The sequence below is a fragment of the Pelodiscus sinensis genome, chromosome 3 (assembly GCF_052426305.1).
Source record: "Pelodiscus sinensis isolate ZL-2025 chromosome 3, ASM5242630v1, whole genome shotgun sequence".
NCBI lineage: Eukaryota > Metazoa > Chordata > Testudines > Trionychidae > Pelodiscus > Pelodiscus sinensis.
The window spans coordinates 660,318-675,982 of NC_143054.1; the positions used below are offsets into that span (position 1 = coordinate 660,318).

The 15,665-nt window shown below is 47.4% G+C and overlaps 1 protein-coding gene across 1 annotated transcript in view; it reads right to left on the minus strand.

Moving 5' to 3' along the window:
* The window catches only part of IFT172 (intraflagellar transport 172), a 178,238-nt gene that overhangs the window by 155,467 nt on the left and 7,106 nt on the right, over positions 1-15,665 (minus strand). The window contains exon 4 of the mRNA XM_089776934.1: positions 3,350-3,389. Coding sequence (XP_089633060.1) covers positions 3,350-3,389 — 40 coding nt within the window. The remainder of the gene's footprint in view (positions 1-3,349; positions 3,390-15,665) is intronic.

The following is a 15,665-nucleotide window of genomic DNA, read 5'->3' on the forward strand; positions in this document are numbered from 1 at the left end:
AGCGCCACAACGGGAGGCGAAGGGTGGTGCAAAGGGGGGTGGGGTGGTGACGTACATGGCCAGGCCACGCCCCCTGGCTGTGTACATCACCGCCCCGCCCCCCCCTTCCTCTCCCTCCATGGTGCTCAGCTAACTTCTGTGCCGCTCAGCCGGGCCGCCACACAGGAGCAAGCGGCGCAAGCGGCCATTTGGGCCCCATGCACCCTGCGCAGCAGCCCAGCTGAGCGGCGCAAAAGTCAGCCGAGCGCCACAGCGGGAGGCAACAGCGCCACCGAGAGGGGACAGCCAGCATTTCACAGTTACAGAGTCACAGACACTGGGCTACTATATATATATGATTTTTACACTTAATTTGAAAAAGTTCATGCTCCTATTTTCCTCACAGGATTTGACTTCCACTTTTTAAAGCATCTCTTTTTATCTCTCGCTGCTTCTTTTACTTCGTTGTTAAGCAATGGTGGCACTTTTTTGGTTCTCTTATTGCATTTTTTTAAATTTGGGGTATACATTTAATTGAAGAGGACATCAGTACAAGAATACAAAAGGCGCAACAAGCCTTTGCCATACTATGACCAATCTGGGGTGCAAGAGCCATTTCAACAAGAACCAAACTATGTATTTTCACTTCCAATGTGAAATAAGTGCTGCTGTATGGCTCGGAGGCGTGGCGCGTTGTCCAGAGCAACACTCAGAGAATTCAGAGGTTTGTCAATAAATGCCTTAGACACATTCTCCAGCTAAAGTGGTACGACAGAATGCCAAATGAAACCTTGTGGACCAAAACAAATCAGAAACCAATGGAAGTTCAAATTAAGAAGAGAAAATGGCGAAGGGCAGGCCACATCCTGCGTAAGGACCGTGAGGAATGTATCATGAGACAAGTGTTAGAATGGAATCCAAAAGGAAAAAGGAAAAGGGGACGTCCCAAACAAACACGGTGACGAAGCTTCCTGGACAAAGTAAAAGCAGCTGGCTTAACGTGGGATCATGTCAAGACTATCGCTAAGGATCGCAAGAAATGCAGAATGACTATGGAGGCCTTATGCTCCATTAGGAGCCCAAAGGACTAATAGATTAATAGATTTAACTTGGGCCTCTATTATCGTGTTTTTGAAAAGTGTCCATGCAGCTTGCAGGGATTTTACTTTTGTCCCTGTACCTTTTAATTTCTATTTAATCTCATTTAAATAGAAATTAGACACTTTATGAAATTAAATGCCACAGTGTAGGGCTGTTGAGGTGTTTTTCCCACCACAAGGATTATATTTATGGTCACTATTTGCAAGTGGTCCAGTTATATTTATCTCTTGGACCAGATTCTGTGCCCCACTTATGACTAAATCAAGAATTGCCTCTCCGCTTGTGGTTTCCAGAACCAGCTGCTCCAAGAAGCAGTCATTAAAGGTATCAAGAAATTTTATCTCTGCATCCCGCCCTGAGGTGACGTATACCCAGTCAATATGGGGTAAATATTGAAATTCCCTACTACAGGGGTGGCCGAGTCATAACAGATGAAGAGCCAAAAAGGGAAAAAAGTTGTTGACCCTCCCCCCCAAAAAAAGGGGAGGAGGTGAGGGCCTAGCCAGTGCCCTTTAAAAAGTGGAGCAGGCATTGCCCTTTTAAGGCAGCCATTTTGAAATCTGCACAGGACGCCATGACTCGGGCTCTGTCAGACAGAAACATGCTGACCCTTTCAGAGCCTCGAGCTGCGGGTGCGGGAGCCGCAATTTTTTATTTGAAGAGCTGCATGCAGCTTGCAAGCCACAGGTTGACCGCCTATGCCCTACTATTATTGAGTTTTTTATTTTGATAGCCTCTCTAATCTCCCTCAGCATTTCATAGTCACTATCGCTGACCTGATCAGGTGGTCGATAATAGAGCCCTACAGCTATATTATATTTTAAGAGTTTGTTTGGGTAATTTGCTTGTGCAAAATAAAGTCATACTCTGCAATTACCTACAGACACTAAATTTTTCACAAACAATCTTGCCTCTTAAATTAGCTGAATGCACTATTTTACAGAGGAATATGCTGGGTGAAAGGTTTAAATCACTGTTTCTCAAATGACAAACCACAGCCAATGGGAGATGTGAGGCTCCATGGCTGCAGAGCCAGTAAAGAAACAAACCAGAGCAGCTCTGCCCTTCACTCTCAGCTCCCAACACAACACACACGGGGGGGGGGGGGGGGGCAGTTGCTACTTCTTTTACTGCTTGCAAAGTGGGTTATTTTTGGTTTGTGACTGGTCTGTGCATTTTGAAATTTTCATTTCTCTCTTACTCATAAATTTAATTCTCTGCAGAGTGAGTTCTAAATGCCTAACCTGGCGTGGCTGGAGTCATTATCCCTGTGGTAATTGCTGCTCCTGGAAGTGGCTGGCATGTCCTTGCAGCCCCTGAGAAAGGCAGAGCAGGGAGTCTCCACATGCTGTTCTTGCCTGGAGACACCACTCCTGCGGTCAGCAGTGGGGAACAGTGAACCAGTAGAAGCTGTGGGCTCAGTGCCTGTAGTTGAAGGGCAGCACATGGCACCATGGAGCCATTGCTGCACATGCCAGCTGCTTTCAGGAGTGGTGCAGGGCCAGGGCTGGAGTAAGCCTGCCTTAACCCCACTGCTCCACCACCTGGAAGCCATCTCAGTTAAATGGCACCCAGCCAGAGCCTGCTTCCTGAACCCCTGTGCCAGCCCTCCGACATCCAACCTCCTGCCCCAGACATGAGTCCCCCTGCACCCAAACTCCTTCCCAGAGCTTGCACCCTGAAACACATACTAGACCCCAATCCCCCTCCCTGGGCTAAGCCCTGAGCCCCTCCCACACTCCAAAGCCCTTCGTCCAAGACCAGAGCCTCCACCCCAACTCCCTACCCCAGCCTGGTAAAAGTGAGTGAGGATGGGAGAGGAAGGGGAATGGGGTGAGCAGAGTGAGGCCTCAGAGAAGGAGTGGAGCAGGGGCAGGGTCTCAAAGAAGGGACGGGAAGGAAGAAGGACAAGGATATTTGGGATTGAGGTAGATCTTACATTAAAAAAGTGATCTTGTGGTTAAAAAGCTGGAGACCACTGGATTACAGGAACACAGCGGTCTCTTCAGGCCTTAAAATCTATGAATCAATAGTTTAGTCTCATAGGAAGTGAGCAGAGCCCCCAGAGCCAGGACCTTAAACACAAAGGTATTTATGTGCATATGGATGCAGATAGGTGCCTATGGTGGTTTTGGAAGTCCCTCTGGGTACTTATCTGCAGCCTTCGACAATCTGGCTCACAGTGCCTGAGAGCTAAAGGAAAGATCTTTAGTAGGCCTTGCCCTTATGTAGCAGCATTAAAGAAGCTGAAAGAGGGGCTGGGGCTTACCGTCTGAATGAACTTGTTGCAGATCACCTTCTTATCACCCCTGCAGCAAGAGAAATACAAAATATAATTACACCTGGGGTTGGTAATACTTCCTGTTAGTAATGTTGGCTGATACTTCCCACTTCCATTATAATACCCTTAAATGAGTTCGGCTGAAATTTTTCCCGTTGGGTGTCTGATTTCAGCCAGCACAGGTTAGCTGTTTCCAAGAGCGAGGCTAGGGAAAAGTATACTGCTTTGGTTCTATTAAATTCTGGCGACCTTTTCTCTGAACAGCTCCATATGGGATTTTGAACCCCATCTTCCCTCTGCTCCAGCCTTGCTCCCCACAGCCCCATGATGCCCCCAGCCTGATCCCCTGTATCACCCCACCCCCTGCCCCCACATCCCTGTGCCCCCAGCATGCACACTGGAAGGGAAGCAGCACTGATACTCGCAGCCCACCATGAGCAGTGCTGGGGCAAGGAGAAGAATCACTTTGCTGCCTGGCCCAGCCCTTGCTGGGGCCCGCCCCTCACCTGCAGGCTGCTGTTCATGATTGGATCCAGCCTGGCCAGGCACAGCGGGGCACTAGGGAAGGGGCTCTTTGCCTCTACCCCCCCCCCACACACACACACCCCGCAGGGAGCAGCGTGGCACAGCCTGGGCCCCAGCACCCCATGGAGGCAGCAGCAACTTGTGACTGGTCTCTGTGACGGGGCAGAACCGCCCCGCCACTCGCTAGCGGTAGCTGGGGCCGCCGGAGAGAGGGGCGCGGACGCCCCAGCGCCGGAGGACGGGAGGAACGGGGACGGGGAGGCCGTGACGCATCATCACGGCGCGCCCGAGAGCGCGGCGGGTGACATCGCGGGCGCGACAACGGAGGGGGAGGGGGGAACCCGGAAGTGCGGGGGAGCAGAAAGGGGCCGGGGCGAGAGTGACAAGGGGGGAAGCAAGGAGGAGGAGAGGCGGGCCACGGGCAGAGGAGCGGTCCCGGACGGGAAGGCGGAGGACGGAGCGACCGGGTAAGCGGAGCAGCGGCCGGCGGAGTGGAGTAGGACCCAGGGCGGGTCGTGTATCCCGGGAGCAGGTGCGTTTGGGGTGCTAGCCCCGCTGCTACCACCGAGAGGTACGCTCTCGGTGTTAGGGCCCTGGGTCGGGGTCCGGAGTGAGGGCGGGCCCGGACCCCCCACTCGGCCGAGGAGGTACAAAAGCGAGCGGTGCATTCTGCACAACTGGATTACTAATAGACCGGGGGTGGCGGACTGTGCTGCGCCCCGCGACAGTCTCCCAGCTCCGGATCTGCAGAGCACTACCAGCCGTGCCCCACCCTGGAGCAGGGTGCAGAGACTGTAGCGGGGTGGGGGAGATGTTAACACCTTAGCTGCTGGGAGCTGCATGCCCAGGCTGGGCAGCGTCAGCCCCAGGGACGAGGAGCCCAGTGCGGTGTCATGCTGCCTGCTCCACTTGTCGGGCCGCCCCAGTCCCTCTGCACCTGCGCGTCCCCTGCCCTCCTCCACCGCTTGCCCTTCCAGAAGGAAGCTGTAGCTGATTCTCCAGTCTGCAGCTGCGTGGCGACCTCAAGGCTGCTGGGGGCTGAACTCCCACCGCACGTGCGACTCAAAATCGGCTTGCGCACCACTTAAGGAACAAGAGCCGTAGTTTGCCGACATCTGAACTAGATCATCAGAATGGCCCCTTTCTGTTTGAAAATCTAATTCTATCTTTCTCTGCTATATAAAAAGCCATCTAGTATCAGAAATCTCTTCCCATGTGGGTACTCACAAACAGCTGTCCCCCGTGAGACATCTTAACTGTCTCTTGGATAAACAAACTATATTTAGCATCTCTGTCACTACAGGGAAGATTTTCCAGTCCTCAAATCCTTCCTAAAACTCTTTTTGAAGTCTTTCCAATTTGACAACAAACTTTTGGCAGTGTGGACAACAGACCCAGACCCAGAATCAGAATATAAGAATGGCCATACTGTGTCAGACCAAAGGTTCATCTAGCCCAGTGTCCTGTCTGCTGACAGTGGCCAATACGAGATGCCCCAGAGGGAGGGATCACAACAGGTAATCCTCAGGTGATCTCTCTCCTGTCATCCATTTCCAGACAAACAGAGGCCAGGGACACTGTTCCTACTCATCCTGGCCAATAGCCATTGATGGACTTAACCGCCATTAATCTATCTAGCTCTTTTTTGAACCCTTTAAAGTCCTGGTCTTCACCACCTCCTCTGGAAAGGAGTTCCACGGATTGACTATGCACTGCATAAAGAAAAACTTCCTTTGGTTTGTTTTAAACCTGTTACCTATTTTTATTTGAAGACCCCCAGTTCTTATATTGTGGGAATAAGTAAATAGCTGTTCCTTATTCTCTTTATCCACACCAGTCAGGATTTTAGCGACCTAAAATGAAAAGTCCAACTCTTTTTAATCTCTCTTCATATGGGATGCATTCCAATCCCCTAGTCATTTTTGTTGCCCTTTTCTGAATATTTTGCATTGCCAATCTATCTTTTTTGAGATGAGATGACCACATCTGTAGGCAGAATTCAAGATGTGGGCATGCCATGATTTAATACTGAGGCAATAAGATATTCTCTGTCTTAATCTATTTCCCTTTTTAAATGATTCCTAACATTCTATTTGCTTTTTGACTGCCACTTCACACTGAGTGGATGTTTTCAGAGAACTGTACAAAATGACTCCAAGATCTCTCTCGAGTAGTTGTAGCTAAATTAGTCCCCATCATATCTTTTCCATGTCTATTACTTCACGTTTATCAACATTAAATTTCATTTGCCATTTGGTTGTCCAATCACGTAGTTTGGTGAGATCTTTTTGAAGCTCCTCACTGCTCCTTGAGCAGTTTAGTATCATCTACAAGTTTTGCGACCTCACTGTTTATCCGTTTTTTCCAGATCATTTATAAATAAGTTGAATAGGATTGACCCCAGGACAAGCCTTTGGGAGACCCCACTAGTTAACGCTTTTCACTTGGAAAACTTACCATTTATTCCTACTCTTTGTTTCCTGTCTTAACCAGTTATCAATCCATGAAAGGACCTTTCCTCTTATCCCAGGACAACTTACTTTACTTAAGAGCCTTTGATGAGGGACAAATTATGTTCTAGGGATGTTAAATTGCAAGCAACTGACTAAGTGAATAGTCGATGCATTTTGCATCAACTATGCCACTAACGGCTAGGACGTCTCTGCCTTTGAAGCGCAGAAACAGCTCTAGAGCTGCTACACTTTAAAGGACCCCACTAACCCCAGACTCCAGGTGGCAAAGCCGCTTTGAAACAAGTAGATTACACCCCGGAAGAGCTGGCGCAGAGTGATCTGCGTAGAGCGCAGAACCGCACGGCTGGCGAGCGGGATTCGCCGCCGCTCGACAAGCCCTGCACATGACACTAAGGTAGGGTGAAGAGGTAGACATGTTGGAGGGCAGGGATAAGGTCCCGAGTGACCTAGACAAATTTAGAGGATTTGGCCAAAAGAAATCCAATGAGGTTCAACAAGGACAAGTGAAGAGTCCTGCACTTGGGATGGAAGAATCCCAAGCATTGTTACAGGCTGAGGACCGACTGGCTAAGTAGCAGTTTGGCAGAAAAGGACCTGGGGATTACAGTGTGAGGAAACCATTTCACAACCATTTAGCTAGAAGCCATTCTGTATAACAAAAGCCATTTCAGTTTCTTGTGTCTGCACGTATACTAGAGGGAGTGAACTGACCTTCAGCGATGTAAGAAAAGGCCAGAAGGATGGGCTGTTGGAATGTGTTAATGAACTATTTTAAGCTGAAGCCCTTATTCCCTAAAACCTGTTTCTTTCCTTGCTGATAATAATTCCTCTTTGAAGTTCGCTATGATTTCTTGCCCTGACGTCAGACTTGTTTGGTTAAGGATATAAAATACTAGGATTGATTGTGCTGAACAGCCTTACCGGACCCGGCTCTGCTGGGGTCACGTTTGGCTCACTTTGCCTTATTAGAACATAAGAACGGCCGTACTGGCTCAGACCAAAGGTCCATCTAGCCCAGTATCCTGTCTACCGACAGTGGCCAGCACCAGGTGCCCCAGAGAGGGTGGACCGAAGACAATTATCAAGCGATTGGTCTCCTGCCATCCCTCTCCAGCCTCTGACAAACAGAGGCCAAGGACACCATTTTATCCCCTGGCTAATAGCCTTTTATGGACCTAACCTCCATGAATTTATCTAGCTTCTCTTTAAACTCTATTATAGTCCTAGCCTTCACAGCCTCCTCTGGCAACGAGTTCCACAGGTTGACTAAACGCTGTGTGAAGAAGAACTTTCTTTTATTAGTTTTAAACCTGCTACCCATTAATTTCATTTGGTGACCTCTAGTTCTTCTATTTAGGGAACTAAAAAATAACTTTTCTTTATCGGCCCTCTCCACACCACTCATGATTTTATAGACCTCTATCATATCCCCCCTCAGTCTCCTCTTTTCTAAACTGAAAAGTCCCAGTCGCTTTAACCTCTCCTCATATGGGACCCTTTCCAAACCCCTAATCATTTTAGTTGCCCTTTTCTGAACCCTTTCCAAGGCCAAAATATCTTTTTTGAGGTGAGGAGACCACATCTGTACACAGTATTCAAGATGTGGGCGTACCATAATTTTATACAGGAGCAGTAAGATATTCTGGGTCTTATTTTCTATCCCTTTCCTAATAATTCCTAGCATCCTATTTGCCTTTTTGACCGCCGCTACACACTGCGTGGAAGTTTTCAGAGAACTGTCCACGATAACTCCAAGATCCCTTTCCTGATTTGTCGTAGCCAAATTAGCCCCCATCACACTGTACATATAGTTGGGGTTATTTTTCCCAATGTGCATTACTTTACACTTATCCACATTAAATTTCATTTGCCATTTTGCTGCCCAATCACTGAGTTTGGTGAGATCATCTTGGAGTCCCTCACAGTCTGCTTCTGTCTTGACTATCCTAAACAGTTTTGTATCATCTGCAAACTTTACTACCTCACTGCTTACCCCTTTCTCCAGATCATTTATGAATAAGTTGAAAAGGATTGGTCCCAGGACTGACCCTTGAGGGACACCACTAGTTACCCCTCTCCAATCTGAAAATTTACCATTTATTCCTACCCTTTGTTTCCTGTCTTTTAACCAGTTCTCAATCCAAGAAAGGACCTTCCCTCTTATCCCATGGCTATGTAATTTACACAAGAGCCTTTGGTGCGGGACCTTGTCAAAGGCTTTCTGAAAATCCAAGTATACTATATCTACTGGATCCCTTATCCGCATGCTTGTTAACCCCTTCAAAGAACTCTAACAGATTAGTAAGACAGGATTCCCCTTTACAGAAACCATGTTGACTTTTGTCCAACAAATTATGTTCTTCTACATGCTTCACAATTTTATTCTTTTCTATTGTTTCGACTAATTTGCCCGGTACTGAAGTTACTTAACGGTCTGTAATTGCCAGGATCGCCTCTAGAGCCCTTTTTGAATATTGGTGTCACGTTGGCTACCTTCCAGTCATTAGGTACGGAAGCCGATTTAAAGGATAGGTTACAAACTACAGATAATAGCTCAGCAATTTCCCATTTGAGTTCTTTTAGAACCCTTGGATGAATGCCATCTGGTCCCGGAGATTTGTTAACATTAAGTTTTTCTATTTGTTCCAAAACCTCCTCTAATGACACTTCAATCCGGGACAGTTCCTCAGATTCACCACCCACAAAGGACAGTGCAGATTTGGGAATCTCCCCAACGTCCTCAGCCGTGAAGATTGAAGCAAAGAAATCATTTAGTTTCTCTGCAATGGCTTTATCGGCCTTGATTGCTCCTTTTATAGCTTGATCATCTAGGGGACGCACAGGTTTTTTAGCAGGCTTCCTGCTTATAATGTACTTAACATTTTGTTATTTCTTTTTGAGTTTTTGGCTAGCTGTTCCTCAAAATCTTTTTTTACTTTTCTTATTACATTTTTACACTTGATTTGACAGTGTTTATGTTCCTTTCTATTTATCTCACTAGGATTGGACTTCCACTTCTTAAAAGATACATTTTTGTCCCTCACTGCTTCTTTTACATGGTGGTTAAGCCACGGTGACACTGTTTTAGGTCTCTTGCTATGTTTTTTAACTTGGGGTATACATTTAAGTTGGGCCTCTATTATGGTGTCTTTAAAAAGTTTCCATGCAGCTTTCAGGGATTTGGCTCTAGTCACTGTGCCTTTTAATTTCTGTTTAACTAACCTCCTCATTTTTGTGTAATTCCCCTTTTTGAAATTAAATGCCAGGGTGCTGGACTGCTGAGGTGTTCTTCCCACCAGAGGAATGTTGAATGTTATTATTTTATGGTCACTATTCCCAAGCGGTCCTGTAACGGTTATTTCCTGGACCTGATCCTGCACTCCACTCAGGACTAAATCGAGAATTGCCTTTCCCCTTGTGGGTTCCTGCACCAGCTGCTCCAAGAAGCAGTCATTTAAGCCATTGAGAAATTTTCTCTCTGCTTCTCTTCCTGAGGTGACGTATATCCAGTCAATATGGGGGTAATTAAAATCCCCCATTATTATAGAGTTCTCTATTTTGGTAGCCTCTCTAATCTCCCTCAGCATTTCAATGTCAGTATCACTGTCCTGGTCAGCCTTTGCTTCAACAAGTGGATGAGAAGCTGGATATAAGTCAACAGTGTGCCCTTGTAGCCAAGAAGGCTAATGGCATATTGGGGTGCATTAAGAGGAGCATTGCCAGCAGACCTAGAAAAGTGATTATTCCCCTTTATTCAGCTCTGGTGAGGCCACATCTGGAGTACTGAGTCCAGTTCTGGGTCCCCCACCACAGAAAGGACGTGGACGCATTGGAGAGGGTCCAGTGGAGGGCGACCAAAATGACTAGGGGGCTAGAGCACATGACCTATGAGGAGAGGCTGAGGGATTTGGGCTTATTTAGTATGCAGGAGAGAAGAGTGAGGGGGGATTTGATAGCAGCCTTCAACTTACTGAAGGAGGTTCCAAAGAGGATGGAGAAAGGCTGTTCACAGTAGTGACGGGTGGCAGAACAAGGAGCAATGATCTCAAGACCTTGGGGGGAGAGGGGCGGGTCTAGGTTGGATATTAGGAAAAACTATGTTATTAGGAAGGTGTTGAAGTTGGAGGTCCTGCTTTGGTCAGAGGACTGGACTCAATAATCTCTTCCAGCCCTGGGATTCTAGGAGTCTATGACTGGAAAACCTGCCACACAGTGACAGACTCATGGAGCTCAATCTATTTAGCTTAACAAAAGGAAGATTAAGAAGTCACTTGATTAGAGTCTATAAGTACCTCAACAGGGAACAAGCATTTGATAATGGGATCTTCAGAGAAAGCTCTAACCAGATGCAGGTGTTGGAAGACTTATTTGTTAATAGTGAGAGTAATTAACCATCGAGAAAATTACCAAATGTCATGGTGGATTATTATCGCAGGCAAGCTGTCCATCAAGCCTGGATGCTTTTCTAAAATATCTGTTCTAGGAATTATTTGGGGGCAGGTCCCTGGCATGTGTTATACAGGAAGTCAGACTAGATGACCACAGAGGTCTCTTCTGGCCTTGGACTCTATGAATTTATTTAAAAAATGGCTAATTTATAGTTATTACCATTGAAAGCAGCCTTGCGACTTAGGCTGTTGTTTGGGTCTCTCCCCTGCTACATGGTCTCATGGCAGTGAGTCTGGACACTAAGCAGGCACAGAATTCTCTTACTCTCTGTAGGAGCTTTCATGAGGCAACAGGAACATCTCCCTGCAGAGAGAGAAAGTGGTGCCCAAACAGCTCCCTAGAACCACAGGCAGGAGAGCAGACCCTCAAGGAAAGGGAAGAAGCAGGTCTTTAAACCAAAATGCAGGACAATGTAGCACTTTAAACCAGTTACTTGCCAGAACAACTGTAGTTCTCATAAGCAACAGACTCCAGAGATCCATAGGCAGGGGACGTATGTGTCCTGCATGCATCAGCACATCTCTCAAACAGCAACATCCATTGGGGCTGTGCACGTGCCCATTTCCTTACCTCAGCATACGCAGGAGAACGTGGCTGATCTACATATGATTTGCAGGAGTCACAGCTTGAGAGAGGAGGGATGTGACTTCTGCCACATTACTACTAGGGATGTGAATAAGTAACAGATTACCCAGTGAGCATCACCCTTACTGCTTGCTGCTTATCGGGTAACAGTTAACCAGTTCCCTGGTGGCAGTCCCCCCTCGGTGGCCTGCTGCAGGTGGAAAGAAGCTCCAGCCCTACCAGGTCCCCATACACATCTGCGAAGCGGACAGGGGACTGCAGACAGGGGAGTTGAAGAGGGAGAGCAAAGCGACCCCACCGCCGAAGAGGCTACCCGGTGAGAGTACAAGCTGTGGTGTGAGTGTGTGTGTGTGTGCCTGACTGTTTGAATTTTACAGTTTGAAGTGTGAATTGAGTCTGATTCCAGGTGAGTGCTAGCAGTTTCAGTTTCAGCTTCTGTGGCAGTTGGGACTGAGAGCCTGCCATTGTTCCCTTGATTGCCTCTGATTAGCCTCAGGCTCAGCCTTCCCCTGTGTGACTCAGAAGGGGGCAGGCCTGACCTAGGCAAGCAGGCTTTAAAAAGCTAGAGCAGTGCGACCAGGGGAGCGAAGTGGACAGGGGACTGCAGACAGGGGAGTTGAAGAGGGAGTTGAGCAGAGGGAGTGACTGATGGTGATGAAGACCCGTAGCGCTTGTGCCAGTACTTCTCCTGTCTCCTCCACCTGTGCCTGTATCCAGACAGAGAACCTGAGCATGGATGCCTCTACCCAGGTCCTGGTGTGGTCTTGCTGTATTTGTGGCTTGCAATTCCCACTGAGTGATCTCCAGGCTGGGGGAGACAACCATTGTGAAAGGTGCCTGCTGGTGGAATCTCTCAGGCAGCAGGTGGGAGAGCTACAGGAGGAGGTGGCCAGGCTGAGGAGCATTCGAAGCCATGAGGAATTCCTGGATAGTATTCCTGTGGAGTCCACGGAGGTCACTGTCGTAGGATGTGGGACTATTGACCAGCCACGTATGGAGGAGGCGGTGGTGCAGGGTGAGCACTGGCAGCTGGTTACTTCCGGCAGCAGGCAGTGTTCCACTCCTGCTCCTAACCCTCCCACTGTGTTACATAACCGTTACACTTTACTTTCAGCAGGAGACAAGGAGTCACCCCCCACAGTGGAGGAGACCAGGCCTTGCACCACCAAGGTTGAGCAGTCTCCTGCCACCACTGCGAGGAGGAAACGTAGGGTAGTGGTGGTTGGAGACTCTCTTCTGAGGGGAACGGAGGCACCCATCTGTCGCCCTGACAGCTCATCTCGAGAGGTATGCTGTCTGCCAGGGGCCCGTATCCGAGATGTTACGGAGGCATTGTCGAGGATTATCCGGCCCTCTGACTACTACCCCATGCTACTCATCCACGTGGGCACAAATGATACTGCCAGGTGTGACACTGAGCGGATCAAGTGTGACTACAGGGCTTTGGGAGTACTGGTGAAGGAGTTTGGAGCGCAGGTGGTATTCTCTTCTATCCTTCCTGTCAAAGGTAGGGGCCCGGGCAGAGAGAGGTGCACTCTGGAGGTGAATGCCTGGCTGCGACGATGGTGTCACCAGGAGGGATTCGGCTTCCTTGATCACGGGGTGCTCTTTCAGGAAGGACTGCTTGGCGGAGATGGAGTTCACCTTTCCAGGAGCGGGAAGGCCTTGTTTGGACACAGACTGGCTAACCTTGTGAGGAGGGCTTTAAACTAGGTTTGTCGGGGGCAGGTGAGCAAAGCCCACAGGTAAGTGCTGAATGTGCGGGACTGGGAGATGGGTTGGAAATGGGGGGGACTACGGCCTATAATGGCAAGGAGAAAGGAGGGTCAGGGCACAACAGGGAGGCAAGATCAAATCAGTATCTTAGATGCCTATATACAAATGCGAGAAGTATGGGTAATAAGCAGGAAGAACTGGAATTGCTAACCAATAAATACAACTATGATACCATTGGTATTACAGAAACCTGGTGGGATGGGACGCATGATTGGAATGTTGGTATGGAAGGGTATGGCTTGCTCAGGAAGGACAGACAGGGAAAAAAGGGAGGAGGGGTTGCCTTGTATATTAAAAATGTACACACTTGGACTGAAGTGGAGATGAATGTAGGAGATAGCTGTGTAGAGAGTCTCTGGATTAAGCTAAAAGGGGTAAAAAACAAGGGTGATATCATGCTAGGAGTCTACTACAGGCCACCTAGCCAGGTGGAAGAGGTGGATGAGGCCTTTTTTAAACAATTAACAAAACTATCCAAAGCCCAAGATTTGGTGGTGATGGGGGACTTCAACTATCCAGACATATGTTGGGAAACTAACACAGCGAGGCACAGGCTATCCAATAAGTTTCTGGACTGCATTGGAGACAACTTTCTGTTTCAGAAGGTTGAAAAAGCTACCAGAGGAGAAGCTGTTCTGGATTTGGTTTTAACAAATAGGGAGGAACTAGTTGAGAACTTGAAAGTGGAAGACAGTATAGGGGACAGTGATCACGAAATAATAGAGTTCATGATCTTAAGGAAAGGTAGAAGGGAGACCAGCACAATTGAGGTAATGGATTTCAGGAAGGCAGATTTTGATAAGCTCAGAGAACTTGTAGGTAAGGTCCCATGGGAAGCAAGACTGAAGGGAAAAACAACTGAGGAGAGTTGGAAGTATTTCAAAGGGACGTTGTTAAGGGCCCAAAAGCAAACAATTCCGCTGTGTAGGAAAGATAGAAAATATGGCAAAAGACCAGCTTGGCTTAACAAGGAGATCTTGCACAATCTCAAAATAAAAAAGGAGTCTCATAAAAAATGGAAACTAGGACAAATAACAAAGGATGAATATAGGCAAGCAACACGGGAATGCAGGGGCAAGATTAGAAAGGCAAAGGCACAAAATGAGATCAAATTAGCTACAGGCATAAAGGGAAACAAGAAGACCTTTTATAAATACATTAAAAGCAAGAGGAAGACCAAGGACAGGGTAGGCCCACTGCTTAGTGAGGAGGGAGAAGCAGTAACAGGAAACTTGGAAATGGCGGAGATGCTCAATGACTTCTTTGTTTCGGTCTTCACCGAGAAGTCTGGAGGTGTGCCTAACGTAGTGAATACAAGCAGAGAGAGGGTAAGTTTAGAAGATAGGATACACAAATTACAAGTTAAAAATCACTTAGGAAAGTTAGATGTCAGCAAGTCACCAGGTCCTGATGAAATGCATCCCAGGATACTCAAGGAGCTGATAGAGGAGGTATCTGAGCCTTTAGCTATGATCTTTGAAAAATCATGGCAGACAGGGGAGATTCCAGAAGACTGGAAAAGGGCAAATATTGTGCCCATCTATAAAAAGGGGAATAAGAACAACCCAGGAAACTATAGACCGGTCAGTTTAACGTCTGTCCCAGGGAAGATAATGGAGCAGGTAATTAAGGAAATCATATGCAAACACTTGGAAGGTAATAAAGTGATAGGGAATAGCCAGCATGGGTTTGTGAAGAACAAGTCATGCCAAACTAATCTGATAGCTTTCTTTGATAAGATAACGAGCCTTGTGGATAAGGGACAAGCGGTGGATGTCATATACCTAGACTTTTAGTAAGGCATTTGATACGGTCTCGCATGATATTCTTATTGATAAACTAGACAAATATAACTTAGATAGGGCCACGATAAGGTGGGTGCACAATTGGCTGGATAACCGTAGTCAGAGAGTGGTTGTTAACGGTTCTAAATCCTGCTGGAAAGGGATAACAAGTGGAGTTCCTCAAGGGTCTGTTTTGGGACCCATACTGTTCAATATCTTCATCAATGATGTAGATATTGGGATAGAGAGTACGCTTATTAAGTTTGCAGATGATACCAAACTGGGTGGGGTTGCGACTTCTTTGGAGGATAGGGACATAATTCAGAATGACCTTAGCAAGTTAGAGAAATGGTCGGAGGTAAACAGGATGAGGTTTAATAAAGAGAAATGCAAAGTGCTCCACTTAGGAAGGAACAATCAGTTCCATACATACAAGATGGGAAGCGACTGTCTAGGAAGGAGCGTGGCAGAAAGGGATCTAGGGGTCATAGTGGACCACAAGTTGAATATGAGTCAACAGTGTGATGCTGTTGCAAAAAAAGCAAATATGATTCTAGGTTGTATTAACAGGTGTGTTGTAAGCAAAACTCGTGAAGTCATTCTGCCGCTCTACTCTGCACTAGTTAGGCCTCAGCTGGAGTACTGTGTCCAGTTCTGGGCGCCACATTTCAAGAAAGATGTGGAGAAATTGGAAAGGGTACAGAGAAGAGC